Source organism: Centrocercus urophasianus, unplaced genomic scaffold (assembly GCF_019232065.1).
Source record: "Centrocercus urophasianus isolate 14NV4802_14NV808 unplaced genomic scaffold, USGS_Curo_1.0 seq_33, whole genome shotgun sequence".
NCBI classification, from domain to species: Eukaryota; Metazoa; Chordata; class Aves; order Galliformes; family Phasianidae; genus Centrocercus; species Centrocercus urophasianus.
Genome location: NW_024884900.1, coordinates 4,344,681 through 4,372,038, shown reverse-complemented (window position 1 = coordinate 4,372,038; position 27,358 = coordinate 4,344,681). Strand labels below are relative to the sequence as shown.

Sequence of the window (27,358 nt, the reverse complement as noted above, 5' to 3'; positions counted from 1 at the left end):
AAAAAAAAAAAAAAAAAAAAAAGGAGAAGAAGATGAAAAAAAGGGGGGAAAAAGAAAAAAAAGAAAAAAAAAAGGCAAAATCTGCAAAGGTTGGGGTGGGTTTGGAAAAGTGAAGCGCAGTGGTTCTGGGCCCGGCGCCAATAGCCGGAGGGTACACATGTGTGCGCTCTCCCAGTAGGGCCTTCAGCAGCCCTGTTTTACAACCACCTCGGCACACACTGCAGAGTTCACGCATATGGCCAGACAGATGTGTCTGGCTTACGTTCAAGGCTGGAAAATGAAGAATTATGGAAGTGAAGGGCCCTGGGCATTAGAGAGGGCGGAGGTGAGGGGGAGGGGAGCCAGGGAGAATTTTCCTCTGCTGAGAAATCCTCATCTGGGCCACGAGGCTGAAGGAAGAGGGGCTGCGAGCGGTGAGGCGGCCAGCGGCGTGCATGTCAGCTCGCTCTTAAAGCAACAGAAGGCACTGCTGGGCAGCTGCTCCCCAGCTCGCTTCACAGGCTCCCACTGGGAGATGTGCTAAGATTAGGCCATGGCCAGCACAGCATCACCTGTATCCCGTCTGTTTGTCCCCATAACGATGGCAACGCTTCGCAAGCAGTGCTCTGGCCACGGCAGCCATCCGCAGGCTGTTTTTCCTGCTGTTGGCTCCCACATGAACTCTGCCGTTCACGTCCCACCCTCTCCCCAGTCTGCCCGTGCCCTGCTGCATGGGAAAGCTGCCTCCTCACTGAGCCCTGGGGCCACGGAGCCGCTGTCCCAGCCCGGAACAGCCAGCTGCCTGGCACCCGCTGCACTGCAGCCACCAGCAGGAGCTCTGTCAGCACTGCAGGGAGTGCCAGCAACTCCATGAGAAGTGCTGTGCAGCTCCTTGAGGGCTCCTGGAGACCCAGCATGCTCAGCCTGGGCGTTGGGAGGGCAGAGCTTACCCTGGGGTGGTTCAGCAATGCAGGTTTGGCTCTGTGCTCTGAAAGTGCAGCTGGGTTTTGCAGTGGGACTAAGGGACGTCCCAAGAAACCTTAAACAAAGCTGTACACATCGAGATAGGCACGGCGAGATAGGATCAGCCTGAGTACAAAAGTAAAGCAGCTCCTCAGCTGGACATGGTCCCATCCTACCTGAATCTTGTCTTGCCGACGCTGCTGCTCTGCCACCTTCCTGGCCAATGCTTGCTTCTTGGCTCGGAGTTCCTTGATGTCCATCTCTCCTCCACTGCCTTCAGCCTCTGAGTCATCTTCAAATGCCTCAATCCTCACATCATCTTCCTTCTTCCAGGAAATGTACAAAGACAAAAACAGGACAGAAGCGATTGTAAGGGATGCTGGCGGCAGGGGCTGTGGTTCTCCTCATCTCAGCACACAAATCCCCACCCAGCACAGTCTGTCCCACATTGATGGGAGACTATTCCTAAACCTTTAAAAGAAGCAATCAAACACAAATACATGGCATACATGCAGGAAAATGAGACACAATGGAATAGGGCAGAGATGCCAGACACAAGGCAGGGCAGGGGCAGCCCTGTTAAAGCTCTGTTCTATAAGCAAACTGCATGGTGTTGGAAAACTCTTCCCACGGCCCTGAGTGAGTCACTGATGCTTTACAGGCTTCAGTTCTGCAAGGTAGGAAGCACGGTACTTAGGGAAATAGCACTTTGCCTGGCACATCCCTGTGAGAGGAGGCTGTTGGTCCCCACCTGCCTGCCCTGCAGCCATGACGCTGCTGCCTTGCTTGAGGGCAGACACACGTGGAGCACCTCAACAGATCTTGTTCGAGATGATCCCGAAAAAGAACAAGAGAGCACTGCTACCCAGAGCAGGCTGCCACGTGTGGGCAAGGACCTGCAGTCTTCATTTCAGCAATCCCAGCACCGCTCAGTTGCATGCTCAGTCCTTCCACCCAGAGCCATGCACATGCTGGCCACAGAACCTAGTGCTCCACTCTGCTTGTGACTTCTGAGCCCTGGGAAGGAGGAAGAGGGAGCCCTCGGGCTCACTTCCCTCTCTGGGACAGCCTGGACCACAGAGGATGGGGGATGCTGTGAGGCACGTCGGGTGCAGATCCGCTGTGGTTTTTCGGGTCGGGCTCTGCTTGCCCGGGCTCAGGGCTGGTCACACTGGCAAGCTGGGAGCTGCCTTGTGCTCAGACCCCAAGGAGGAAGCTCTAGGGTTGTGCAAGGAAAGCGTGGAGAGGTTCCCACAGCCACGTGGAGGCTGAGGTTATGGAGCAGAAACAGGAGCGCATGGCCCTAAACAGAGAGCAGTGTCCCTGTCACCTTGGTGGGACCTAAAGATCCCAGATATTACATGGGCTGCAGTATCAGCATGAAAACCTCCTGAGCAGCCTCCAGAGTAGGACAGGGGTCTGGGACTTCAGGTTCCCTTTTACTTGAGAAAACACCTACAATTCATGCCCTGCTCAGCTCCAGCCATTCACTGGGAGTGACCAGGAGGGTCCCCATAGCTGGGGCACAGGGGACACACATCACAGGCCACCCAGTGCTGGCAGAGGGGAGGCACCGGGCGATTCCCTCTGCACTGGGAGGAGACTGGGAGTTGGGTGGCTCTGCCCCACACCACTGTTTCCTCAGCCTTTCAAATTGCAAGATGAAACACAAGAAAAGTCAACCTGCAGAGCGGCTGGCAGGGCCCTTAAACACACACATGGAGCCTGGAGCGAAGCAAGGCCTACAGGAACAAGCAAGGGCAGAAAAACAAGAGCTGAATTCCTTAATCACATCAGGATGTGAGAGGCAGGGGAGGGACGGGGCGCCAATGTCAGCTCTTCCTGTACGTGTGCTGGAGGCTGGAGCCCGGGCCTCTGCTGCAAGCAGCTCCACGGCTCTCAACTCGATCCTGAGGCTGAACCCTGACGCTCCCTCGCCCACCTCCCCTCCTGGGAGGGGCGTTCAGGCCAGGCCCCCCCCTGCACGCAGTACCAAGCAGCATCTGGAACTCATAGCAGCACGGAAGACAGAGGCTCAGGGCCCGGGCTGGCAGCAAAGGGCACGAGTAAAGCACGCTCGAGGGCCCTGCGCTATTTGCCCCCCCCGATTCTCCCCATAAAATGCACATGCAGCCATAAATAGTGGGAGCTGTGGGGCAGGCAGAGGCTGGGCCCCACTGGGGTGATTCTTCCTTCACTGAGGCGCGTTCTTCCCGCACAGTACCTGATCTTCCAGTTGTTTTCCCTCTTGGCTTCCCATTTCCTTTCCCATGGCGTCTGGGACGGGTGCCACTGACACATATTTTCCACCCTTGAATGCCAGCAAAGGCTCTTCTTGTCCACAAAGGGCTTCCAGGAAATACTTCAGAACTGTGACCCTCTTGCAGTCGGCTGCAATAACCTGTGGGGTGAGGGCGAGGGGGTTGGGGAGAGGGAAAGGAAAACAAAGTCAGCGCAAAGGGGAGGCAACGGGCAGAGAAGAGCATGGGGGCACAGAGCCCTGCAGCACATGGAGGGCACTGCGTGGTTTGGGGTCCCCTTTGCCTTGTAGATGGGGATGAAAGGGATTTACCCAGCGTCCCCAGGGAGGGATGAATGATGCAGTCAGTCCTTACCGTTCTGTTTTTGCTCAAATGCCAGCACCCCCCTAGCTGAAAGCAGGAGGGAGGGATGCAGGTGTGGGGCAGGCGGGCAGGGGCATGAACACCAGCTCCATCCCGACCCCATCCTGCAGGCCGGCCCCACAGGCCGTTAGGCGAGCCCTTGTCAGGGAGGCTGGGATGGATCTGGCCAGAAGGAAACTCAATAGCTCAGGTAATTATCCATTTATGAGGCTCTCAAATGGAGTTTCCAGAGCACGGGAGCACGGTGCCTCCGTGGCCTTTGCCTGTGCCTCCACCATGACCCTCCTCATCCCCCATCGCCGTGGGGCTCCACACCTGCAGTCTGCTCCTCCGGTGCTTCCTGCTGCCTGCAGTCAGCCATGGGGAAGCAAACGGAGCCTGGAAGTGTCACCCACTCTGCAAAATTCACATTCATGCCTGAGAACCTTCTGCTGCAGTTCCCACCCAGGGCAAAGCAGGCTCCAGACCCCATCCCCAGCATCCCCACTGACTCCTAGGTGGAGCAGACCCCATCCTCGGGTAACATAGCAGAGCACTGCCAATGCCGGGTCACCCCATGCTGGGTGGGACGGGGACAGGGATGGGGGCAGGCAGGGGCTGGCAGTGTCCTGCAGCGCAGCACCATGCTGCCGTGAGAGGAAACTTCTGCTCTTCCACAATGCTGCCAGTTTCCTCTCCACAAGCTAATTTTAACCACCGCGTCGCTGCCGTGCGTGTCAAAGACCTGACCCTGCTCTGACCTGCAACCTCCCACCCCGGTTACTGCCCACACAAGGCACCTTTGGGGCAGGCAGCAGAGTGCTTGGAGCTGCCCCATGCCTGCCCCTAAAAAGGGTGCCCTACAGGGCAGAGCAGAGGACAAGGTGAGGTGGGAATGGGACTGTCCCCTCTGTGCTGCGTCCAGCCTGGAGTGAGCCCAGCAAGTGTCACAAAAGGAACTTTTCCATCCTCCTGGCACTCCTGTAGGAATGGTTTTGCCACAGGGAAAATCCAGAGGGAAGAAAAAAGAATGGTTGTCACGGGAAACACCCCCTGTGAAAGCTGCTGGCTGCAGTGGCCCCAGGGGAAGTGGTGGAAACCTCGGGGCCAGGTTCACCCTCAGCCGTACGGTAACTGCACTGCGTGCAGGGGCCTGACTCAGCCAGGGCAGCTCCAGCCTGGGGTTTTCCAGCCCTGGTCACTGCAGTTCCTTCATGCCAAAGGTGCTGGGATCATCCCTGCCCACATAGGTACGGCCACAGGTACCCACCTGTGAGCATTTGTGCACTGTGGGGTGTACAGCAGCAGCAGCAGCAGGGAAAGGGATGCAGGAGACACTGATTGCTCCCAAAATAAAAGTAATTGCATTTAGCTTACGACCCACGAGGTTTTCACGTAAGCTCCCGATGTCCTGCCAAGCCGGTGCAGCCTGATGCTCCAATTCAGATCATCTGCTAAGGGAGCAAAGAGCCCAACCGAAGGCCCATGACATAATGCCACAGCAACTTGTCTCATGAACACATTTTTCCAGCCCACATGAACGAAAAACAGGCACCGAGCGAACGCTCCACACATCCCCATCACGTGTGTGCCGGGACCGTGCCAGAGCCTTGGGGCTGCCTGCCTGGAGCCAGGCTGGGGTGCTGGGAAAGGAGTGACCCACCAGTGGCAGCCAATGGCAGAGCATGACACGCCACCAACTTCCCGTTTCGGTGTAGAAATGTGAGTGCCACGTTCCCAGAACCACGGGGATGGTCATGGGGTGCACGGCGTTAGCGCCACGCTGTAGCTTCAGGGAGAGCTGAGCAGGGCCACCAGAAGCTGCGCGCGCTCTCCCAAAGCTGAATCTGAAATGGAACGGCGCTGATGCATTTGGTGATGCTGCTGTGACACCCCGGCCCCACGCACCCTTCCCCCTGTGAGCGTGCAGCCAGCCAGCAGGAACCGAAAGCCTGGCTCCGCGTCGCCGCCGGGTATTAAAATAGGGCTGACACGCACACAGCAGCTCTCAAAGGAAAACCGAAACCGAGAACTGCTGAAGTGGGCCGGTGCCCTCCGACGTGACCCGGGTCGGTTCCTCTGCGGTGCCTCTCGGGGCCGCGTGGGACCTGGGGCTGCGGTGGTGCTGGGTGCCAGCGCTGTGTCACCCGGCTGTGCCCGGAGGTGCGAGGTTTCTAATCTGACCCCAGATCAGACACGCTAACCGCAGGCTGGTGGCACGCCGAGACGGCTCGTTAGTGCTGCCAGCTCCTGGCTCACCCATTAACGTCCCCGATCACTGGGCAGGACGCAGCAGGACGCACATTAACACGCTAACTGCCCGTACAGACATGCCAGGCTGCTGTGTTTGAGTCCTCTCAGGACCCTGTGGTGCCTCCAGGTGAAGCTGAGATCGGGGTCTCCTGGAGGACTGGGGCAGGGGAACGCGTGCACCTGGGGTGCCACAGAGCAGCCCTGCTCCCGCTGGGGGTCAGAGGCTCAGCATCTCCCTGCAGCCAGGCGAATCGCTGCCTTCAATTGGCTTTTACAACTTGTTAATTTTACGCAGCGTCCTAAAGAGCAAATAACTGTGAGGCAGGAATGCAGCTCCTTCAGCTGCATTTAGCCTGAGGAGCTGTGGCAGCTGGGCCAGCTGCTTGGGGACCGCAAGGATTCGGACCGTGGAGGGCTGCTCCCACCGTGTGCTCACTGTGGGGTGCAGAGCTTTGCTTGGGGAAAGCCTGGACACGGCATGCACAGGAAGCAGTGGTGCTGCAGAAGGGTTTGCTCAGAGCTGCTGCTGCCATTCAGCATTCCTGTGTACAAAGGGGAGAAGGGGAGACAGCAGTAGTTCCCAGCAGCAGGAGTCAGAAGGAGAAAAGGACAGGAGAAGGCTGAGTCATAGCACAGAGAGGTACCGGACTCAGAGACAGGGATGGGACCAAGAGGACAGAGCCAAACCTGTGATCCAGCATGGGGATAATGCTGAATTTTGACACACTGACTTAAGCACAGCTTAGTTAGAGTGAAGCGGATGATCTGTGTCCAAACCAAGTGAGCCCCAAACAACCCAAACCATGCAATGTATGACAAACCAGGTGAAACATCCACACAAACCCCCCGAGCATCACAGGGCTGAATGCCTCCTGGTACCCCGTAGGAGCAGCTTGGAGCATGCAGGCAGCACAGCAAGCAGCAGGAAAGCAAAGAGAAATGGTGGCTTTGCACCACCTCCTATGGGTTTGCACAAAAGCTGGGCTGGGTGTAACCTCGCCGTACCCCAGCTCTGCCTCTGCTGCCAGGATGTGGCCCCACGCTCAAGTCACAGGGGTTTGGCCACCTGGGTAGGACTGAAGCACCCTCACAGCCGGGAGCAGCGCTCACAGCTGGGTTGCACCCTGGTTTCTGCAGCTGAGGGCTTTCAGCCACAGCTGCTCTCGGCTGATTTCGGCTGACCCTGCAGGCAGGCTGGGAACACACGTGCTCCCAACAGCCCCTCTGCAAAGGTCAGGAACACGGGGCATGCTCACCAGGAGCATCCAGAGCTGCCAGGGCCAGTTCTCTCTCCCTGGCTGGCACCTGGTGGCTGTGGGGCAGGAATACAGATGGAGTTTTCCCTCATCTAGGCTGGGAGAAAATTAAAACTCCAAATGCAGAACCCACACCACCGCAGGTCTTCTGCAACCTCAAACCCTCTGTGCCGTGGCACAGCCTGGCAGTGCCCTACAAAACATCTCACGGCTCCTGCAGACCCCAAACACAGCCAGCTCCTTGCCCTCCGAGGTCACAACTTGCGATGGGGTTGGAGAAAGGTCTGCATCCCAAAATGCATCCAAGGGTACCGCAGAATCCCTTGTGACCAAAGCAATTCCTGCTGGAAAGTCAGAGCTCCATAGCTGTGGAGAAGAAAGTTTCTGATGGGTTCAAAGCTTTCGGCTTTTGCTGATGTTTGGAAGCTGCCCAGATGTGCTCACTTGTTAGCATGAGGCCTCTGGGAAAAGCCTGCAGGGATTTCCATGGGGGAAAACGCTCACATCCCCTCCTATAGCCAAGTGCTCCAGTGCCACAAGCCTCACACAGCTCCACATGGTGCTGGGAACTCCCATGGCCGGGGGGAGCACCTGGGGCATTCCTGCTCTTTGGGGTCTTTGAGCACAGGAGTACTGCAAAATCACAGCTTTCCACCAGGCAGCTGAAAACACCAAGTAGGGAGAACACCAAGCCCCGTGCATCTGCCCCCAGACCACGATCCCACACCATGGGAGGAGGAAGGCACGATTCCTATCACACTGAAGCCAATGTGGCACCAACTCGGGCCACGGACTGAACTCCCTGCTGCAAGCTTCCAGTTTTTTCCTTTTCAGGGACAGGGGGAATTTATTTCCTCTGCCATTTCGGAGGATGCCTGCCTTGCCAGAGATTGTTTTGCAGAGTTAAGAGAGATAAGAAAGTGGTTAGCAGGCGCTTCGGTGGAGGAAGGGAGGATTGCTTAGTAAGGGAAAGGGGACTGCTCCGAGCTGCTGGTGGCCATACCCATGCATGGGCTGCAGGAAGGGAGCTGCCAAGAGCTCCCTGCTCCAGAAAGCTGCCAGGATGCTGCCCTGCAGCCCTCATCCAGCACCTGGGCAGCACCCAGCGTGCACCATGCGAAACCAATACCTGCCCTCAGCGGCACGGAGAGGGGAGAGGGAAGGGTGGAAGGTTCTGCCTCACCCTGGCAGAGCGACGGCGAAGCCCTTTCTGGGAGTTTGCACAGCTTATACATTCTGCATGCAGTTCCTGGACGCCTTCCATCGCAGATGAGAGTTTTATGTCGAATTTTAAGTTTGACCACAAATATTTAAACTTCCTTGGACCACAAATGCTGTATCTTCTTTGTGGTTGAGTTGGCACTGACAGAGTATTTACAGATCCCTGGATGTCTGTCTGTCATTTAAATATCTCACAGAGGTGCCAAAGGCTGCAGAAGCGGAGGGGGCTCTCAGGCAGCCCCCCAGATCTGTTCTCCCCCGGCCCCCAGGCTCAGCAGAGCTGTACAGGGCACAGCCTGAGCCGTCCCATACTCGCACTCCATTAAGTTTGCATTTCAGAGAATGTCATCTGAGATCCCACTGCAGCTTCCCCAGCTCCTCACCCTGCTTGATATTTGAACTGGGATGAAAGCCTTTGGAATTTTCTCCTCTTCTTTTAGGAAACTCGGGATTTCTGAGGCTGCAGGAGGATTGTTTGAATGAGAACCACTAAAACCCCCCCAGGCTGCCCCGCTCCCACCTGGCTGCTGGGGTTTCACTTCCTCCAACACGAGTGGTTCTCAGAGGGTCACAGTCCAGAGCTGCTGAACTGGGATTCCACTGTAGGGAAACTGGCCGGGGTGGGCAGTCTCAGTGGTAGGAACACAGGAGAAACACAACAAAAGGAACACCACAAAGGTTCCTCCTAAGCACCCCGAGCCAAAGAGCTCAGAGCAGCTGCCCTTTTGCTGTGCTGGATGAGGAGCTGAGGATGCCTAAGCACACATCTTCAAATCTGCATTAACATGAACATGCCTGGACCCAAGCTCCACGCTGTTCTGCTCCGCCAGGTTGTGTGTGCTTCACTCCTTCAGCCCTTTTAAGCCTAGGACACAATTTGGATGCTCAGCCCACTGATTTTAGAACTTCTGAATATGAGATATGTGCTCCTGCAACGTTGCCTCCATCGCCATTGCCATCCTCAGGAACCCAGGGGCAGAAGCTCCAGCAGTGCTGCTCACATCACAGGGTGCAGCACTCCAGCTGCCCTGCATGAGAAGCGACTTCAGGAATGGAAGAAAAAGCAGCTCTGCTTTGAAATAACAAGCAGGCAAAAGCCACGTGAGCAGGGAGCAGCCCCTCTGAGTGTCAGCTGCCACGAAATTCCCTTGAAAACAGAGGGGTGGGGACATGGACGCAATGCAATGACACCAGAGGAATGCCACCACAGCTCGGAGGTATTGCGGTGCTGGGGCACAGAGGGCAGCAGCTCACACCACAGCCACAGCAGGGAGGGCTGAAGCTGCACGTTGCTTCCCAGCCACCGAGGGGGACTCCCAGTGATGTTGGAAGGAGCCGTGTGCCTCAGTGTCCTCCTCACCGCGGGGCTGCTCTGAGCACGCCGTGCTCCGGAGAAGTCACCTTGCACTGAGCCAAGCTCCAGCAGGGCTCAGCTCCTCGTACCCAGTGCTCTCCTCTTTTGGCACGTGGCTCAAACCTCTGAGCTGCTCACACACGTCGGGAAAGGAGCGATGGATCAGAACCGCAGCTTGGCAGTGAGAGGAAAACTATGCAGCTCTTTGCTGCGTCTTTGTTTTCTCCAAAGCTCCTCCTCCCAGGAGCGGGATGCTGAGCACAGAGCAGGGCCCCAGCCCTGAAACGGGGGAGCTGAACCAGAACAATAGGGTGGGGACTCTGGATGGGCCCCGACGAGTGGGGTGGGCTGGAGCGGGGGCACCGATCCATTCTTTTGACTTCATTCACACTTACAGCTGCACTAGAGACATTTCCTGAAAGCACAGTAGGAAGAGAGGGGTATTCGCTCACTCCACCCTCCATCTAACGTTGTCCTTGCGATCCAGCCATGCACGGAGAGCCAATTCTGGCCTTTGGCAGAGCTGCAGGCCAGACATTACAAGCGCTGGTGTGAACAGAGCAGGTCCCCACCCGATGAGCAGCGCACAGACTTGGAGCGGAGCGGCCAGAAGAAAAGAATGCAGGGAAACGCGGAGCGCTCGAGCGTGTCCTGAACTCCACGAGGAGGTGTCAACAGCAGCAGCACAGCGTTTGGCTTCAGGACAGTGAGAGGTGCAGCCACCAGGAATGGGAATTTGGAAGCATTGGGCACAGGGCAGTGTCTGTGCCACCGCATTGCCCGATGGCACCCCAAACACCACGGCCACCAGCCCACGGCACAGAGTGGACAACTGTGCGGCCCACGCTACCTGATGTGTTGTGATCCTACACGTGGAGCCTTGAAAAAGCAACTTTTTTTTGGTTTTCTTTGCTAGAAAACAAAAAAGCAGCCATTCTCCTTCTGTCAAATCCGGAGCTGCTCAGCCTGACTCACACTGGGCTGTCCTGGTCCCAGTGGGCTCTGCTGGTGGCACTGCGCACCTGGGGCTGCGACGCTTCACCGCGTGCCTTAATGCAGCGCAGGAATTACTGTCCATTCAGCCTCCAAACCTCGGCCATTTTTGGTGAATCCTCCAATAAAATAAAATTAAAAAAAAAAAAAAAAAGGAAACTACAATTATGATTATTATTTTTTCAAATGGGAAAAGTATTTCTTTCATTCTCCCATAACACAAACCCAGCAAACACGAAAAACATGAACCCAAACCAAAGCTCAGACATCACATCTGGGGAGAGACCAAGCATGGAAAATTTTAATCCAAAGGTTAATGTTTGGGAAGTTCCGAGTGTGTGAAAAGAGGGGTTAGATGGGTGCTGCTCTGTGGCTCGAGCAGTTGTTGCCGCCAAGTGGCGGCTTTCAAACGGTGCCTGCCTGCCCCAGCCCAGGCTCTGGGAGTCACGGGCTAAAATAGAAAACAACTGAAATCATTGCAAGCAAACAAACAGTCAGATCAGATGCTGGAAAAGCCAAGTGGGGCGGGAGCCAGCAGCACGGAACGCAGCTCTGTGCTGTACACTGTGACTGCACACAGCTTCCTGGCTCATGCTGCTACATGACACCATGGCAGCGGGGTCCCCTGAGCCCTCCTGCACCACGTCCAGCTCCGAGGTGGCCCTGCAGCCCCGTGCCTTCCTGTCCCATTTGTCACCTCCATTTCTGCTGCTGTCCTGGGGCTCTGCCACCCATCCGCAGTGCCGGGTGCCCCGCAATCTGCCCTCTGCTTTCATCACTTCCTGCCTCCCAAATGCCTTTGTCTTCGTCTTTGGCATGAGATGATGCCCTTTCCAGGCTGCTCTTTCCAACACTAGAAATCCTAGCTGCCTTTGTTAGGGCCAGGGCCATACTTGTGCAATGCCACGTCTGCTTGCGGGGCCGTATCAGCAAACACAATAGCCAAAAGGCTCTGGGAGTTCAAGCATCGCATCCTCCCACACTTAACTAAACACAAAGAGAAGGGACCACATGGCTGCAAGCACCAGGTGGGTTGGAGCCTGCTCCCAGGGGGTGGGAAGGACAGCACAGCACCATGGGCGTGAGAGCATCCGGCACACTGCTGGATTTATGGCACCCGGAGGGAGGCTTCCTGGGATCGGGGCAGCAGCAAACACAGCCCTCCTGCCCACGGGATCTTCTCTCAAGCACGTGTTTGCCAAGGGAAGAGCTGTGCTGTGCCACACATCACATGCCTATGCTGCCTGCTGCACTCCCTGCATCCATCCACTCTGGGTAAGCTGGCTGTGTCTCAGACGCACGGAGCTCGGCTCCATCCCAAGCTCCATTGGAGTGAGGCACAGCAGTGTACCAGGAGAGCTCTGATCTTACCACCATACCAGAGCACTGCCACCAGCACCTCCTGGGGGCCCCCAGAGCTGCTCAGCAGCCCCATGCCTTCACACCAGGCTACCCGCAGCTGAACTGATGGGGTTTGGCGCAATGATCATAGAATTATAGAAACATCGCAGTTGGAAACGACCACCAAGATCATCAACTCATCACCACCTTGGCTACTCATCAAATCACAGAACCATTGAATCATCAAGCTTGGAAAAGTCTGCCAAGATCAAGCCTAACCATCAATCCATGCCCACTCACAGAACCATCCAGGTTGGAAAAGACTTCTCACATCCCCAGGTCCAACTCCATCCCACTGTCACAGTGCCCACTGACCATCACCCTTGGCGATTCCCAGCACCTCCAGGGATGGTGAATGATGCTAAATCAGAGAAAGCACAAAGCTGTTGGGGGTGTCAGACACAACTGGGGCTGGTGGGGAACGCTGGCCAGAGGAAGGTAGAGGGAGAGCAGTGCAGTGTTAGCAGATAAGCCAGGGCTCAGCCCGGGGTCATGCTCACCCATGCGTGTGCCAGCACGCTCCGAGTCCCAGCGTGGGACGCTCAGGCTCCTCCAGCTGCCCATGAAGCAACGCTCCTGTGCTGCAGCCCTCCAGCCAAGGGGGAAAATGTAATCAGAGCAATTTCTATTAGCAAGGATGTAAAGAGTTGGAACCTCTGGGCTGTCTTTTGACAACTAATTAATTACCAGGTAGCATCCCCTTGAAGCTGCCAACGCAGCGCGCACAAGTTGCAGCACGATTTGGGGAGAGAGATGAACTTTACAACAAACCGTAGAATTTTACTTCATCTTCCGCCACCATCTGAGATCCTGAGGGAACAGGAAAGGGTGGCAAGAGGCAAACTCCAAAGCCATCTGGGATCATCATTAACTCATTCACTCGCGGCCTCTGAAACAAAATGCCGATCACGCCGAGCTGCAGCGCGGAGCCAGATGGGGGCTGCTCTCATTCTCAGCTTCTTGAATGCTCTGATGCCAATTCCTGCACACGGCTGCCCACCTCCTTGCAGCCCATCCCCTCAGGCCCCTCATTCTGGCAGTCAGGGCAGTCAGCCTTTGGAACTATTAGCAGCAGGGAATGCAATTCAAATGGCTTTAGGTGATGCGTTCTTCAATAAAGGCAACAAAAAGGAGTTAAGTGAAGAAGTATGCGAGCAAAGCAGAGAAAAGCAGAGGGATGGAGAGGCTGCTGCTGAGAACAACTGTATGGGAAATCAAAGAAAAACCCCACAGTGGAAAAGGTTTTAGCCCAAGGGGCAACACGCCCTGGGGCTGAGCTCCCTGCACCAAACATCGCTGCCCTAAAACCCCTCCCTGAGCTCGGGACTAAGGGAGCCAAACCTCAAACTAGCCCCGGGTTGTTCCCAGAGCGAGGATGCAGCAGGGCAAAGGCTATCCAGGCTGCAGAGGTCACAGCAGCGGATGCCTCTGAGCGCTGCCATGTGCCAAGCTCCAGACATCTCATCCAAAAAAAGATGCAGTCCAAGCAGCGGGCAGCTCGGGATCAGGATGTGTGACCTGCGGGAGCGCTGACGCCGGGCAGGCGGAGATAACATGAGAGTCCTACGGCAGAACCCTGGGGCCTGAACGAGGGGACAAGGCTCAGCAGGCAGGGACAGCTGGGGACAGTCACCCCAGAGGCTGCACCGTGGGGTGACGGAAGCCACCAGCGGTTGGGCTGCCTTCAGGAGACACTTTTCCAATTCCAGTTCTGCCTCACCACCCCAATCCGTGGGCAGTTCCTAGGAGCAGAACCCTCCACCGCTTCCCCCCCCAGCCACCGGGAAGGACGGCCACAGGTCATCTCACTCAGGTGCAAATGTTTCAGGCTAAGCCAAAGCATTTCTTTCTCTTTTTCAGACTTACTTGATGTAAGTCCAAAAACTGCAGTGACATCAAAGAGCCCATTGAGTAGATCCCCTCCAGAAACACACAGGGACTTCACCTCCTCAGTACAAACACAGTTCCCCTGCAGACTTCCTGGGAACAGCTGAAGCAGCACTGCACTTCAAAAACCAGCCTGCACATCACAGGGCTGGGGAGGAGCTCGCTCCTGGCCCTGGGTTGTCGACAGCCATTTGTGAGCCCACGCAGGATCTCACACCAAAGTGGTCTCGGAGCTGCGGGGAATGAGCTTAGTCCCCGTAGGGGTGAAAGCAGAGGAGGGCAGGAGCTGTCCCATGAAGCCTGGAGGGAAGGATGGAGGAAGGTTCAGCTGATGGAGCACTTTGCCCCTCCTGGAACTGATTACTTGAGCAATGCCCCTGAGTCACAAAGAGGGTTCCAACCAGCAGTGGAAGAGTGCCTTCTGCTGACACATGGCAACTGCTGTCCCTGCTGCAGCAACCAGCTTGAGTTTGCTGCCCGTTGTGGTCACCCCGACAAGGATGGAGGGACCCATCCTGCATGGAGCAGCCATGCAGGAGATGCACTGCATCCTGCCCCGAGTGGGACTGATGTGCAAATAACGAGAGAAAGATGCGGGGCGAGGGCGGGTTAAGGAGATTAGTCTGGGGCACACTCTGGGAGATACACAATGTTAAGTATGAGGGCAAAGGAAATGAAAGCTGGAAACTCAAACAGAGTGAAGAATCCAACCCCTGCCTGGGCAGGAAGTTTACACTCTGCTTCTAAATATACATGTTTTTAAATCAACAAGCTTTCTTGTTCCTCAGCACTGCTGTACCACTATCAGAAAGGAACACCCAAAAGCAGTGCCAGGCTGAGCCCAGCAAGCTGCCCATCTCCAGAATGAGGTGGGAGCATGGAAACCCCATCAGGTGTGGATCAGGGTGCCCGGTGTCCAGCTCAGCTCCACGAGAAGGAATGGGAGCACCAACCTGTGAGCAGGACACGCTGCCTCTTCCCTTCCTGCTCTCTGGCCACCACATCCAGGCTCGGCAGTCGGATAGTCACATATTTTTTTAATTTGATATAATTATCTCCTAGAAATTACTGTACACAGCCTCTTGGGATCTAAAGCAATTAAGTGAAGATAAATTTCTTTCATGGAGCAAGCTGTCAAAGGATGAAGCAATTTCATTCCCCATTTGAAGTGGAAGCTTTGGGTCATGCATGGTTTATTTGAAACAATGCCATCACCTAAAGCTGCTGATCTTATCTGTCTCCCTCTGTCTCTCCATTTCAAACTGCTGAAGATGTGCAGCGTGGCACTGCCTGAAGTGATGACATCTGGCAGCAGGCCAGCTGCAGAAACACGCTGCTCCTCCCCGAGCCCGAGTGCAAGAGGCCAAGCATTCCTATTAAAAAGGGGGAAACCGAGGTGAAAGCTGGGAAGAGCTGAAAAGCGGGAATCCTGCCTGAGGGAACGTGAGCCCAGCGAGCTACAGAAGGGGAGAGAGGTGCCTGTGGGGAGGGAGGCTCTGCCCCAGGGATGTGGGAGCACACGGAGCATCCCCTGGGGTGACACTGTGCCAGGGGTCCCCTCCTGCTGTGGTCACCCAGAGCAGCAGTGGGGATTCCTCCACTATGAGAGCCAGGCTCCGTGTCCACGCATTGCCAGGACATATGTTCTAAGCCTAGCCAAAGTTCCAGCAAATTCTCTCCTCACATTTCACCAGCCCAACATGTTTCATTTTAGAAAAAAAAACAACAAAAACCCAACACATAAAATAACTCATTTAAATAAATCATCCTCCCAACTGGTGGGTTTTATCCTGGAAATGGAAAAGGGAAAGATGTGGAGCAAAGAGCAGCTTCGCCATCTTCATGCACGCAGCGCTGAAGGTACTCAGATCCCACCATAAAGATGCTCAGATCCCAACTCTAAACCTCATGGGACACAAGGATCCACCAAGCCAAACTCTGTATCTTTACACAGCCTAAAGGTGCCTCCCTGACAGCTGAATGACCTCCTACCACGGAGAAAAGGGCTGAAGGCATCGAAAAGAACAACAGTGAATGGATCTCAATGTCCTCCCTCACATTTCTGCAAAATCATGCATGGAATAAGCTCTGTGTCCACCAGCAAACCCCACCTTCTTCCATTCACACACACAAATCTCAATTCCTTTAACAATAATGAGCTCTATCATATGCACTGCATCATTTACACTTGAGACAAACAGAGATCTAAACTGTAAATCCATTCTGGTGCCCAGGAACAACAGGCCACGTGGTCAGACCTCAGTGCACACCTTCATCTGTTTGTATGTGCACCCATCTATCCCCAGCACGGTTTGGAGAATGTTCTTCAGAAAGCCAACCAGACAGAAATGGATGTTATTACTGTCTCTCTTTGTGATACAGATGCTCCTCAGTGCTACACAGTAAGAAAAATGCTTCACGTAAAACGCTCATGTGCAAAACCTTAGGGTAAATTTTGTTAATTCTGAAAAAACGATGTCTCTTAACCTATTTTTAAGTAAATATATGCAAATACATTACAGGGGGCAGGGGGGAAAATGAAATGATCTGAATTAACACCCAGCATTTTTACTTCCCTTGCCTATGGTTACTTGCCTACGGGTGGGAAGAACCCAAAGGCTCTGAGTGACCCTTCCCTTCGTTCTCCCTCATCCTAAGGGACAAGGGTGGCCTGGGGTTGAGGCACTGGCCCCAAGTGCTGGGTATCAGGGGCCTGTTCTCATCCTGAAGCTGAGGCTTCCTGTGGGACCCAGGCCGGTCCCTCAGCCTCGTGTACCTCTGCTGCCAATCCTGAACGAGGAAATTGCTTTTCCTTATGCTGCAACGTGTTGTGGAGATACGTTCATTAATGCCTGGGAAGTGCTTAGGCTTCAATGACAGCAAGAAACGACACAGTAAATAAGACTACAGTCGTACCTTGTCCTGATTCGGGATGGGACAGCAGGACAGGACACGGACACAGCCCATCAAGGACGCTGGGTTCTCCATCCTCACCCAGGCACAGCCCCAAACAACGCACTGCAATGGTGGCAGGCAGCCCCTGAGCTCAATGACAGAGGTCACCTTCCGTCTCCCTTAGAGACAGAGTAGATCCCCATCTGTTATTTGGGCTGACCACTCCCTGAATTCCACTCAGTCTACTGCTCTGGCAAGCTTCCCAGGATGCAGATCTTTCTTATTCAGGATAACAATGAGGAGTTAGTAACTGGGGCTTTTTTCAGGTTTCCTGAGGTCCCTCCAATAGCTGCGTTGGTGGACACCACAGCCACTACCTTCTACAGCAGGGAAGTTTTAAGCAGTCTGCATGGACAAAAACAAAACAGAGACACTGCCACGAAGCTACAATGGGTTGAGGGCCGAACTGGGTGACTGAGAGCCGAGCAGCAGCACACGGAATCATAGAATGGTTGGGTTGGAAGGTACCTTAGAGATGACCCAGTTCCAACCCCTGCTGTGGGATGACTGCCACACAGCTCAGCCTGCTCTGGGCACCTCCAGGGATGGGGCACCCCCGACTTTTCCAGTGCCCATCCACCAGGCAAAGCACAAGGCAGAGGCAGCCGGAGAGCCAGGCTCTCCTGCAAGAGCAGCAGCACAACGTTAAGTCTTGCAGCACCACAAAAGAGTGCCTGAGCTGCAGCCACGCTCCATGCCCAAGGAACGGCTTGGCCAGCCAGAGCAGCCTCTCCATTTCCTCCAGCTTTCTCTGGGCAGCAATAAGAGATGGCTCATTGGGAGGAGATCCAGCATTAATGGCGCTTTAATGAGGCCTTTCAATACACTTACAGACTAATCGGCAAATTCCAAGAGGTCTGAGCTCTAATATGTCATTCTGAATACACTGCAGCCACGGTGAATACCTTTTTCATGGCTGGGGCTGTGCACTGCTGGGCCTGATGCCCTTTCCAGCCGTGGCTTTGTGCCACATGGGTGCCCGTGTGGCAGAAGAAAGGCTGTTACCTGCTAAAGGACTCAAAGCAAACACAACCCTTCCCATTCTCACTCATCCCTGAGGTCATTGTATCCATGCTGGCTTTGGGAGCACATGCTCTGCCAGTTTCATGAACGGGACGTTTCCCGTGTCCCAGGAGCCCACACCAAACCTCCAGAGGCAGCTCTGAAGACAAAGGGCCAAACACAAGTTTTCCATCTCATTACATAAACCTGGCCTGGGGACGACAAAAGCCAAGGATGTTCAACAACGAGCGTCATCTGATCCGCACAGAAAGCTCCAGCACGGACTGAAGGCAGGCATGGGACAAGGCTGATTTATTCTGTCAGTCTGCGCCTTGAGCTGAAGATCACATCACACTTCCAGAAAGCACTTGAAAAAAGCCTTCTGCTGACACCACAGCCAAAGGGAGCAGCGCTGCACACATGCTGGTACGCGTGCACAGCTCACACCCAACAGCATGACTCCCTGTGAGGTGACACGATGGCCAAAGTGCCCCATTCACAAGCAGCAGGGCTGGCAGCGTCTGCCCTTGGCCCTGGATCACAGCTCGGGGTCCCAGCAAGCTGCTCGCTGGTCCCAGCACTGCATACGAATGGGACAGGAGGAGGAGAGAAGCCCCCGAGATCACGGCGCACAGGGATACGGCGTGGATTCGTATCTGGTCAACAGAGGTCTTAAAACGACAGGGGGAACAGCAGGGCAGTCCTGGCGGGGAAGCTTGCTTGGGCTTAACAATAGGCTCAGTGACCTGGACAAAGAAAACCTTCTCTGATCAACCCCTCAGATCAGACACTGGCTCCTGCTCTCCCCCATTTGCCACCGGACATAAAGCTCAGACTGTGCCTCTCAGCCTCTGGAAAGAGGCTCGGCGCTGTCAGCACGTCATCCCACGGGAGCAGTCACACGAGATGCATGTGCCACCTCCGTGCCACCTCCCGGCAGCCCCTGGGGGCTCCCCCTCTGCACCCCCACTGCCAGATCTGACGCATACACCCCGAGCTCCTCTTTAAGCGGGAGCTTCGGACCCCCTCGTCCCTCCCAGCAGCTCAGGGTGTTCAAAGCAGCTTGCTGACAGACAGGCAGGTGTGCGGGTGACAGCGGCCACCTCCCCGCTCGCCCTCCCCAGCGCAGCCCCAGGCACAGCACGGGGGAGTACTGCGAGCCCAGCTGTGACATTTCCTTTCACCTATACCTGTACAGCTGTTTCCTACAGGGCTGCAGCCTCGAGTGAGATGTGTGAGGCTTCTGTAGGTGCTTGGGAACAAGATGGAACAGAAACGCTTCACACCTGGCCCCAAAATTACAGCACGCTGGAACGGGGCCAACGTAAACTGGCAGAGTACCAGTTGCAATGGACATCAATTAAGAAGGCTGTCATCCTCAGACTGCAGGGTTTGCTTTTTGCGATCTGCATCGCTCCTTAAGCCTTCAGCAGCACCAGCGCTGGAGTTTTCCAGATGGGATCATTTCCCTCAGATTCCACTCACTAGATTTATTGCAGCTTTTTTTTTTTTTTTTTTAAAAAAAAAAAACCTCACCCCCCCTCCCTCCTTTAAGAGACTGAACTATTATTCCACATTGCAGATTTCTCCAGGGCTGTATTCAGTGTCCTCATGCTGTACGAGTGCTTGTTTGCAATGAGTTCCCTTTACCTTCAGCTGGAGAAAACAGTTTTAAAGATATGCTCAAACCTTTTTCTGCCTTAATAGTGACTGCCAGCCAAGCCCGTAGGCTGAGTGACCACAACATGCCCTGCACAGCCCCAGGAGAGCAGCAGCAGTCCCCAGGACAGCAGGCAGCAGGGAAGATGGAGGTTGGGATGGAGCCCATCTCCAACCCCAGCAGCTCCTGCCCAGTGCCCACTGTTGGTGGCAGGGATGCTTGTTTGGAAAGGCAAACAGGGATGGAAGGAGTTTTTCAAGGATGACTCCTCCTTGGACTCTCCCGCTTGGGGCTCCGGTCTCTGCTCACAGTTTCCCTTTTCCTCCCTGGACCAAGCTCTGAGCTGGAAGCTCTCACTCTCATGGGCTGAGAGCATTCTCCTGCCAGCTGGAGGGGAGAAGCTCGAAGGTTATGGAATGGGAACACGGAAAGGATGCTGAGAAAACAGTTACATTCCCTCACCGGGGTTTTCTCTGTGCTTATGAAGAGTCTGTGCTCTCCGACTCCTGGTCTCACTCCCTTTCCTCTTGCCTTGCAAGAAGTCCTCCCCAAATCACTGTAAGGCCACCAATCTGATAGGGCATCCAGCCTTGGAAAGGACAGAATGTTGGCATGGCAAAGCCCAGCCACTCCGATTGCTGTTCCTTCTGGACCTTTAAACCTGGGGCTCCCTATCCAAGAAGCATCACACACACTACTACACACTGACAAGAGATATCTTAAAAGCCTTAAGAAGACGCAATACTGTAAATACGTTGAGTAACAAGAAAGGACTAATTTTAGCCCAAGCCTACAATTAAAGGATCCAAAATAGCTCACCCACAACACAGCAGGTCACCAAACCTAGAGCTTGATGGGGAAACTAGAGAGAAGGTAGAATGTGAACCATCCGTCAGGTGGAGAGTGCAGAGCAAAGAGATTTGTGTGCTGTGAAGAGGAGCTCTGCACGGACAGGTGAGTGGTGCAAACAGCAGGAAGCAAGAACTTGTGAAACAAGAACCACACCGAGCGTGCAAAGCTCGGAGGAGCTGTGCAGGACCTGATTTCCAGGGCTGGCACAGCACAATACGGAATGTTGCTCATAATTTCTCAGAGCCTCCCAGCTCAGGGCTTTAGATTGCCTGGAGAGATGAGGCAGGGCTCAGACGAGCTGAGTGGTGAGTATCTGAGACAGTCCACTGCACACATGAGCATGCACATGAGGGGAAAAAAAAAGTGCCTCGCTGTTTCAGAGGAGGGAACCACAGTGACTAGCCCTATAAGCATACGTATTAATCATGCACCGTCTGGTTTTAATCCACACACTGCTGATCCTGCGTCTCACTGTATTGTTATCAGGGGAAGGAGTATTTCTCCTCAATCTTATTCACCAGCCAAAAGCCTGAAAATGCAAAAAACACATTTGTGAAGTGCCTTCCCAAGGACCCTGGGCCCCGGACCTGGTGAGCTGGGGCTGCTGCCTTTTTATTGGCGTTTAAAAACCTTTTATTAACGTGTGTCAGGGCTGGGGGAGGAGGGAGAGGCTCGGATTTCAGGACCCCCCATGCAGGGAGGTTTATTGTGGGAAGGGACATTAACGCTTTCTCCTCCACGTCTCCCTGCTTGGGGAATGGGGCAGAGCTGCCTCTGGGCAGGGCAGCTTTCAGAGGGGGATGCTGAGCACAGGAGGAACTTGCAGGGATGCAAACGATGAATGATTCTACCGAGGACCTCCCTACTGCACAGCCTTCCTGCAGCCCTGCCACCAGCACTACAGGGACACCGCACAGCAGGATGCTCCCCAGACACCAGGATGACAGCTGAGGAATCCAGGATGTGCCCCACATTCCCAGGAATGTACCCAGAGCAGACCCACTCACAGCTCACACACACCACTGCCTGGCAAAGCCACAGCCATCACTTCCTCTCTTGCTGCAGCCCAGCTCAGCCACGCTGCTGCTCCATGCTCCTGCAGGGCACGACGCTGGGTGAGTTTGAGGCCCTTTACCATGGGCTCCCATTACTGGCAGCGTTTCTTTCGGCTGCGAACGCTGCAGACGCAGTCTGACAGCCCAGGCACCAGGCTGCATAGTTTGCTGTTGACTGGTACATTCGGTGGTGTTCCATCACACAAGCTGCAGTGGATATCTGCCCAACATACGCCCAGGAAAACATCACCAAGTTATGTTCACCCCGGAGACAGCTTTTGTTGGTTACAGCCTCAATGACAGTGCAGGAGACGACGGGAAGCTCTAAGTATCACACTGGCTCCAGCAGGAATCCTAACGCACAGCTTCATGGCAACGAACGGAGTCAGAACATTTTCACTCAAAATAAGAGCCAGGCCAAATGCTCAAAAACTTGCTGAGAAACTCTGGCTGAATTGTGAACTCCATCTGCTAAATGGGTCACGGAAAACAAAAAGAAGTGGGAAGCACAGTGTTTTGTCCTTTACAGCTTACAAAACAGCCATCCTCTTGGTGGAGCCAATAACCTCACACCATTTTAAGCCCAATACTCTCCACTCTTGCTTTTGAACAGATTCCCTTCCCCTGAGTTTTCCCAGATTCATTGAGAAACTGCAGTGCAAGTCAATATCAGTAAGCAAGGTGAGACTGGTGCAAAGAGGGAACAGACTCTTCCTAGCCATGCAGGCAATAGGAGAGGTAGCACATCAGCTTCCCAGAGCCTCTCTGGTACACCAGAATTCTCCTCCCAGCTTCCAGCACATTGACAGGGTGCAACACAAAGAGCAGAACATTGTCTGCTTCTCTGGCAAAGACCTGTTGTGAACATAGCTTGGAAACTGGGCCAAGCCTGAGAACACGAAAGCAACCAGGTGCAGAAAAATAACTCTTGCTAACCAGCGATGTAAAATCAGCACTGAAAAGAGAGTTCTTGCTGCACAGAAATACCATTTCTCACCTGCTTGCAGCTTGGTCAATCAGGAACAGACAAAAGCACACAAACAGGAAACTTCCTGCAACACGACTGGACTGCTGCAGAGCGAGATTTGCCTGGGTTGTGCACACTGAGAGGGCAGGGAGCAGAGCAGGAGACTGAGGACTGCACTCATGGATCCTCTTGTTAAGTTGAACCAGGGTCCTGAACTGCAGGAAAGTGCAACACGGCCGTCACAGCGCTGCCATTACACAACTGCCGCCACTCCAGTGCCTTTCTGCAGCATTACCAAATCACATGCAGTGGGGTAGGAAGGTTCAAAGAGGTTACTTTGCTTCCAAGGCAGCTCACCTCCACCCAAGCTGTACGAGAAGAGCCACCCACCCTGCTTTTACAAGTCTCTTAACGCTGAAGAGATTCTACACCATCGCACAGGAGCCTACTTTCAAGTGCTTAACAACCCTAAGGAATGAAGCCTTTCCTCAAACCTCATCTTCATCTATTTTGCTGCAATTTATGCCCATTCCTTCCTGCGCTGTTCAGCACAGAGCTGGAGGACAGCCTGTTCTCCTCCTTCCCACAACAGCCTTTTCTCCAGCTGAAAGCCACATTTTCCCTAAATTTTCTCTAGACTGAAACACCCCAGTTCTTTCAGCTCCTTCCTGGAAGTCAGGCTGATGGGTTCTCTGCTCCACCTCACCTGTCCCCCCACCCATATTCAAAGGGAATACACACACCTGCTGCTTCACATTGCATCAAGAAGAGCCCCTGCAGCACCTGATGCTTTTGCTCAGCGTGGGCAGCGTTAGCACTGCTGGGTGGAAGGAACCCACCTGGGTGTGATGTGCCTGGTGCTAGGCAGAGGGACCAGCAGGCAGCACAACACAAGGAGCACTCCACAGGGGCTCCCAGACTTGCACCAATTCCAGCCAACACCTCAACATGCTGGGTGGGATCACAGTTCTAACGTCAGTTACCTTTAAACCAAACCAAACCCACTGAGGAGGCAAAAAAAGAACCACCCCCCCCCCAAAAAAAAACCTAATGTGGTAGACAGGCCAGGACATCCAAGCCTGGCTCCTTCTCTCCAGGATGTGCAATCTTCCCAGGTAACTGATTCAGTCCCATCGCACGCTGCATGGCTGGGTGCCTGCTGCTGCGCTGGGATGGACACCAGCTCCACTGGTTGCACAGTTTCATTATGGGGTGTTAGAATCAAAGGGACTCAAGACGGTGACAAATGTCAGCTCTGCAGCTCAGGTGCAGCAGGAGCACAGAGATGCTTCTCCTTTTTCACGCACGTTGAGCGCAAGTGCTTGGCAGGGCAGGTAGATGGCACTCTGAATGAACTGCTGCGTGCTTACAGCAGTGAGACCCTGGGGAATAACAGCTCCCTCCCACATGTCATGGGGCACAGCCCAGATCCAGTGCCTGGAGGAAGGAGCCCATGCGTAGGGAGAGGGGTAATGGGACTGTCCCCAGCAGGACAACGCCACACACAGTGCAGCTGTGCTACCTTAGAGCAGAGATGTGCTCGCTGTTTGACCTCCCCGAACACAAAACTTGAAAATCCTTTTTGCCAGCGACTTCCTAAACTAAAATGCTTCCCCAAAACTGGAAGGCTTTCAGTTTTAGCGGGGCTGCGGGCAGCGCTGTGAGCACGGGCAGGGCAGACAGAGAAGTGAAAGAGAAATTTGCACCTCCTGGGTCCCCCCTGTGACAAAGGTCCTCAATTTCTCACGGTCACTTCAGGAAAATGTCAAGACGTGGCACATGGGAGCACGCACTGCCACTGTTACCAGCAGGCTCCCACCAGCCCTGCACCCCACTTCTCCTCCTACAGCACCGACTGCCCAGCGAAGCAGCACAGCAACACTGCTGCTGCTGCAGTTCTGCCTGCGAGCAGGAAACTGTTGAGAGCCACTCTCATCCTGCCGTGCCTCCGAGGGCATGCAAAACAAATGCCATTGTGCCTCCTTCATTCCCCCACCTCCCAGGTTCAGGCACGGTATCAGCCCCCAGGTCCCTCCTGGCCAGGTGGTGGCAGAGAGCAGACCCCAAACCCCACATCAACAAGGGAACTGATTTCATTATTCTGAAAACAAACAGCCGAAGGAAAGTTCAGGCTAGAATGGGCTCCTAGAGCAAAGAAAGGAAAATAGAGAGCGGGCAGTGGGGAATGCTTCATATTCCTAAAAGCCTTTTGTACGTTAACACATGGTGTCTGCTTCTCTCTAGTCACCTATTTATCACTCTCCTCTTTAGAGAAGGAAAAAAGTCCTGGCTGCTTTCCTAAGGCAGAGTTTTGTGGCTGGGGGGAGGGGGAGGGTGCTTTAAGCATGATGCAAACCATTTGGAGTGCACTGAGAGCACTGCCAACACAAGCTGCACTATTTAAACAAGTGAGGAAATGATCGTATATACAACATGCCAGCGAGCACACACACACCAGAGGAAGTCGAGAGGGGTTTTCATGACACAGAGCTGGATGTCAGCGGCTGAAAGGTCGATATTTTCCCTTAACACCCTTCTCAATGACTTAATCGTGTTCCGTTTGCACAGAAAACTTCCCAAGAATAAAAGTCTGGAGGAATCGAGGGGGGATGTTTGGCCTACTGCTGACCTTGTCCGAGGTCCTCTCCACGTAGCAGGGCTCCTGGGGGGCGACCAGCAGGGGAACGAAGCCCGAGAGCAGCCGATCCTCTTCCAGGCTAAGCAGGGCAAGGTCGTCATCTGGGTCCTTGTACAAGGGCACCTCCGACTGATTCACTGCGGTCAGTATGTTACAGAAGTCAGCCAGCGTCGCCCACACATCTACTGAGACCCTGGGAGAACGAGGAGAGACGTGAGCAATTCGGGGCTGGAATGCATTGGGAGTTGCCTTGCGACGCTGCGGCGAATACCAGAGAGGTGAGACGAGGCAACGCACGCCGCCCCGCACCGCGCTGCTGCAGCCGTGCCCACGGGGAGGGCTCTGCACACAGCTGCACTGGCACCGACCCCGGGAGGGCTCTCAGCCCTCCAACCGACCCTTCCTGCCCCCTGCATGGGAACGGCTCGGCCCTTCCCGCTGCTCTGCCCCACGCTGCACGCGGGAAGCGGTTCCCCAGCAGCCCCAGGGAGCCCAGCCCGTTCCAGCTGGGAGAAATGCCTCTCGCTGCTCTATTTCCAAGCCTGCTGGGAAGACAAACTCATCTTGCTGCGGGGGCAAAGGCAGTACTGGGGGCTGGTATTTGCTGCCAGCACGCGCTGCAGCCACGCTCTAAAAGCTGAGAAAGTTTGCAGCTCAACCTCAGCCTCGTGGCGTTAACTCGTGCTCTGCTTTTGGCCATGGTTTCAACGCCTGAGAGCGACCTGCAGAGCTGTCCCTGCGCTGTCTCACCTTCCTCGGTAGCACTGAGGCTGTGGGCAGCCCATGGGAGTGCATCCCCATCACACACCCCCACGGCTTGGGCCATGCCAACTGCGCTGCCATACAGCACTGCTCGCCCCAGTTCTAGAAGCGTTTCTGGAGGGTTCTTTCAGCCTATGAGCTGGGAAGAACAGAGGAAGGTGGGGCAGCACCGAGAAGCACAGAGCAGCCAGCATCACTCAGGGTGCAGCAGTGACCAAGGGCTGGAGGGAGGCCCCCCCCCCTGCTCTTTGAACTGCTCCAGGTGGACAGAGTCTGCACTCGGTTATTTACGGGAATCAGTGTACCAGGAAAGCGCACTGAAATGAAACATCTTGTTTTCAAGAGCGTCCTGGGAGCCAGGCAGAATGAGCAGCCATTAATCAAAGCCCGGCACGTAATCAGCACACATGTAACGCAGAGTCGCCCACGTCCCCGAGCCAGCCCCAGCCAGCACGCTGCAGAGGAGAAGAGGTCCTTCAAAGCCCTCTGCACACAGACACCAGGAGCTGGGTTCATTCACAAAGCTCCATCGCTTGGCTCGGCCAGGTCTGGCTGTCAGAAATGTTTAAATATGGAAAAAAATAAACAGTTGCAACACGTTTTTTCGGAGGGATCTGTCCGAGGCCCTTTGTGATGTAATGGGAAACGTTGCGTTTGTGCTACCAGCTGGAAAATAAACAGAGCTGCGAGGGTTAAAAGGAACTGAACTTTCCACGACCCCTATCTGCAAAAGAAGAAAATAATAAGAGGAATGATCCACTGCCCCACAGCCCTGATAGTTTATCCTCCGGCCCGGGCTGCAGAGACAAGCACCGGATGTGATAGGGCTGCTCTGGGCCACCTCCAAGGCGAGCTCTGCCCATGGGAGATGCGCAGGGCTTGGGAGGCTCAGCCCTCCCCCAGTGCCCTGCTGGCAGCCAGGCTGGGCTGCATGCACCCAGTCACATCGCAGGGCTGGGGCACAGAGCAGGGGCTGCAGCGATGCACAGGCTGCAGTGATGCACAGGCTGCTCCCAGGTGCGTGGGGCAAGGATGGAGAAGAAAGGAAGGCATCGCGCGGGGGCCATCTCCCTCCTCAAGGTTCACTGCTTGTCCTGTGAGCTGACGCTGTCAGCATCCTGCAGTCCCCCAGCCCCTGGACCCTATACAAGCATTCCCCGTCACTTTATCCCCTTCATCTTCAGCTCCCTACGGCTTCACGGGGCCTGGCCACATCTGTCATTTGTGCTGGACGTGTTAGGTTTCCACCCTGGGTTTCCTTCAATGCAACCACAGTTCTGCTGTGGCGGGCAGTGAGCTCCCGCTACAACACAACCCCGAGCAGCCCTACAGCAGCCAGCACACACCACATTTCTGCACCTCTGACCGTTTGCTGCCTCTCCCTTTGGTTCGCTTCCCCCTCCGCAGGGCAGCACCACCCCCTGAGGAGGGGTCCCAGCGGTTCCCCTGCTCTCGTTGGCCAAAGCTCTTTTCCTGCTGCCCCTTCCCAACACACTGAGGCCACGGCTGAATGCTTTCTGACTCCAAGCCCAGCCCTGCAGATCCCAAAGCTTTTAA

General features: G+C 54.8%; 1 protein-coding gene across 2 annotated transcripts in view; it reads right to left on the bottom strand.

Annotated features, from left to right (window-relative positions):
- The window catches only part of SMG6 (SMG6 nonsense mediated mRNA decay factor), a 90,342-nt gene that overhangs the window by 12,291 nt on the left and 50,693 nt on the right, over positions 1 to 27,358 (bottom strand). The window contains exons 13-15 of one of the 2 annotated variants that reach the window (XM_042829920.1): positions 25,031 to 25,232; positions 3,167 to 3,343; positions 1,119 to 1,268 (exon numbers count right to left, since the gene is read on the bottom strand). In XM_042829920.1, the coding sequence (XP_042685854.1) occupies positions 1,119 to 1,268; positions 3,167 to 3,343; positions 25,031 to 25,232 (529 nt within the window). The remainder of the gene's footprint in view (positions 1 to 1,118; positions 1,269 to 3,166; positions 3,344 to 25,030; positions 25,233 to 27,358) is intronic. The other variant, XM_042829921.1, reaches the window with a different exon arrangement.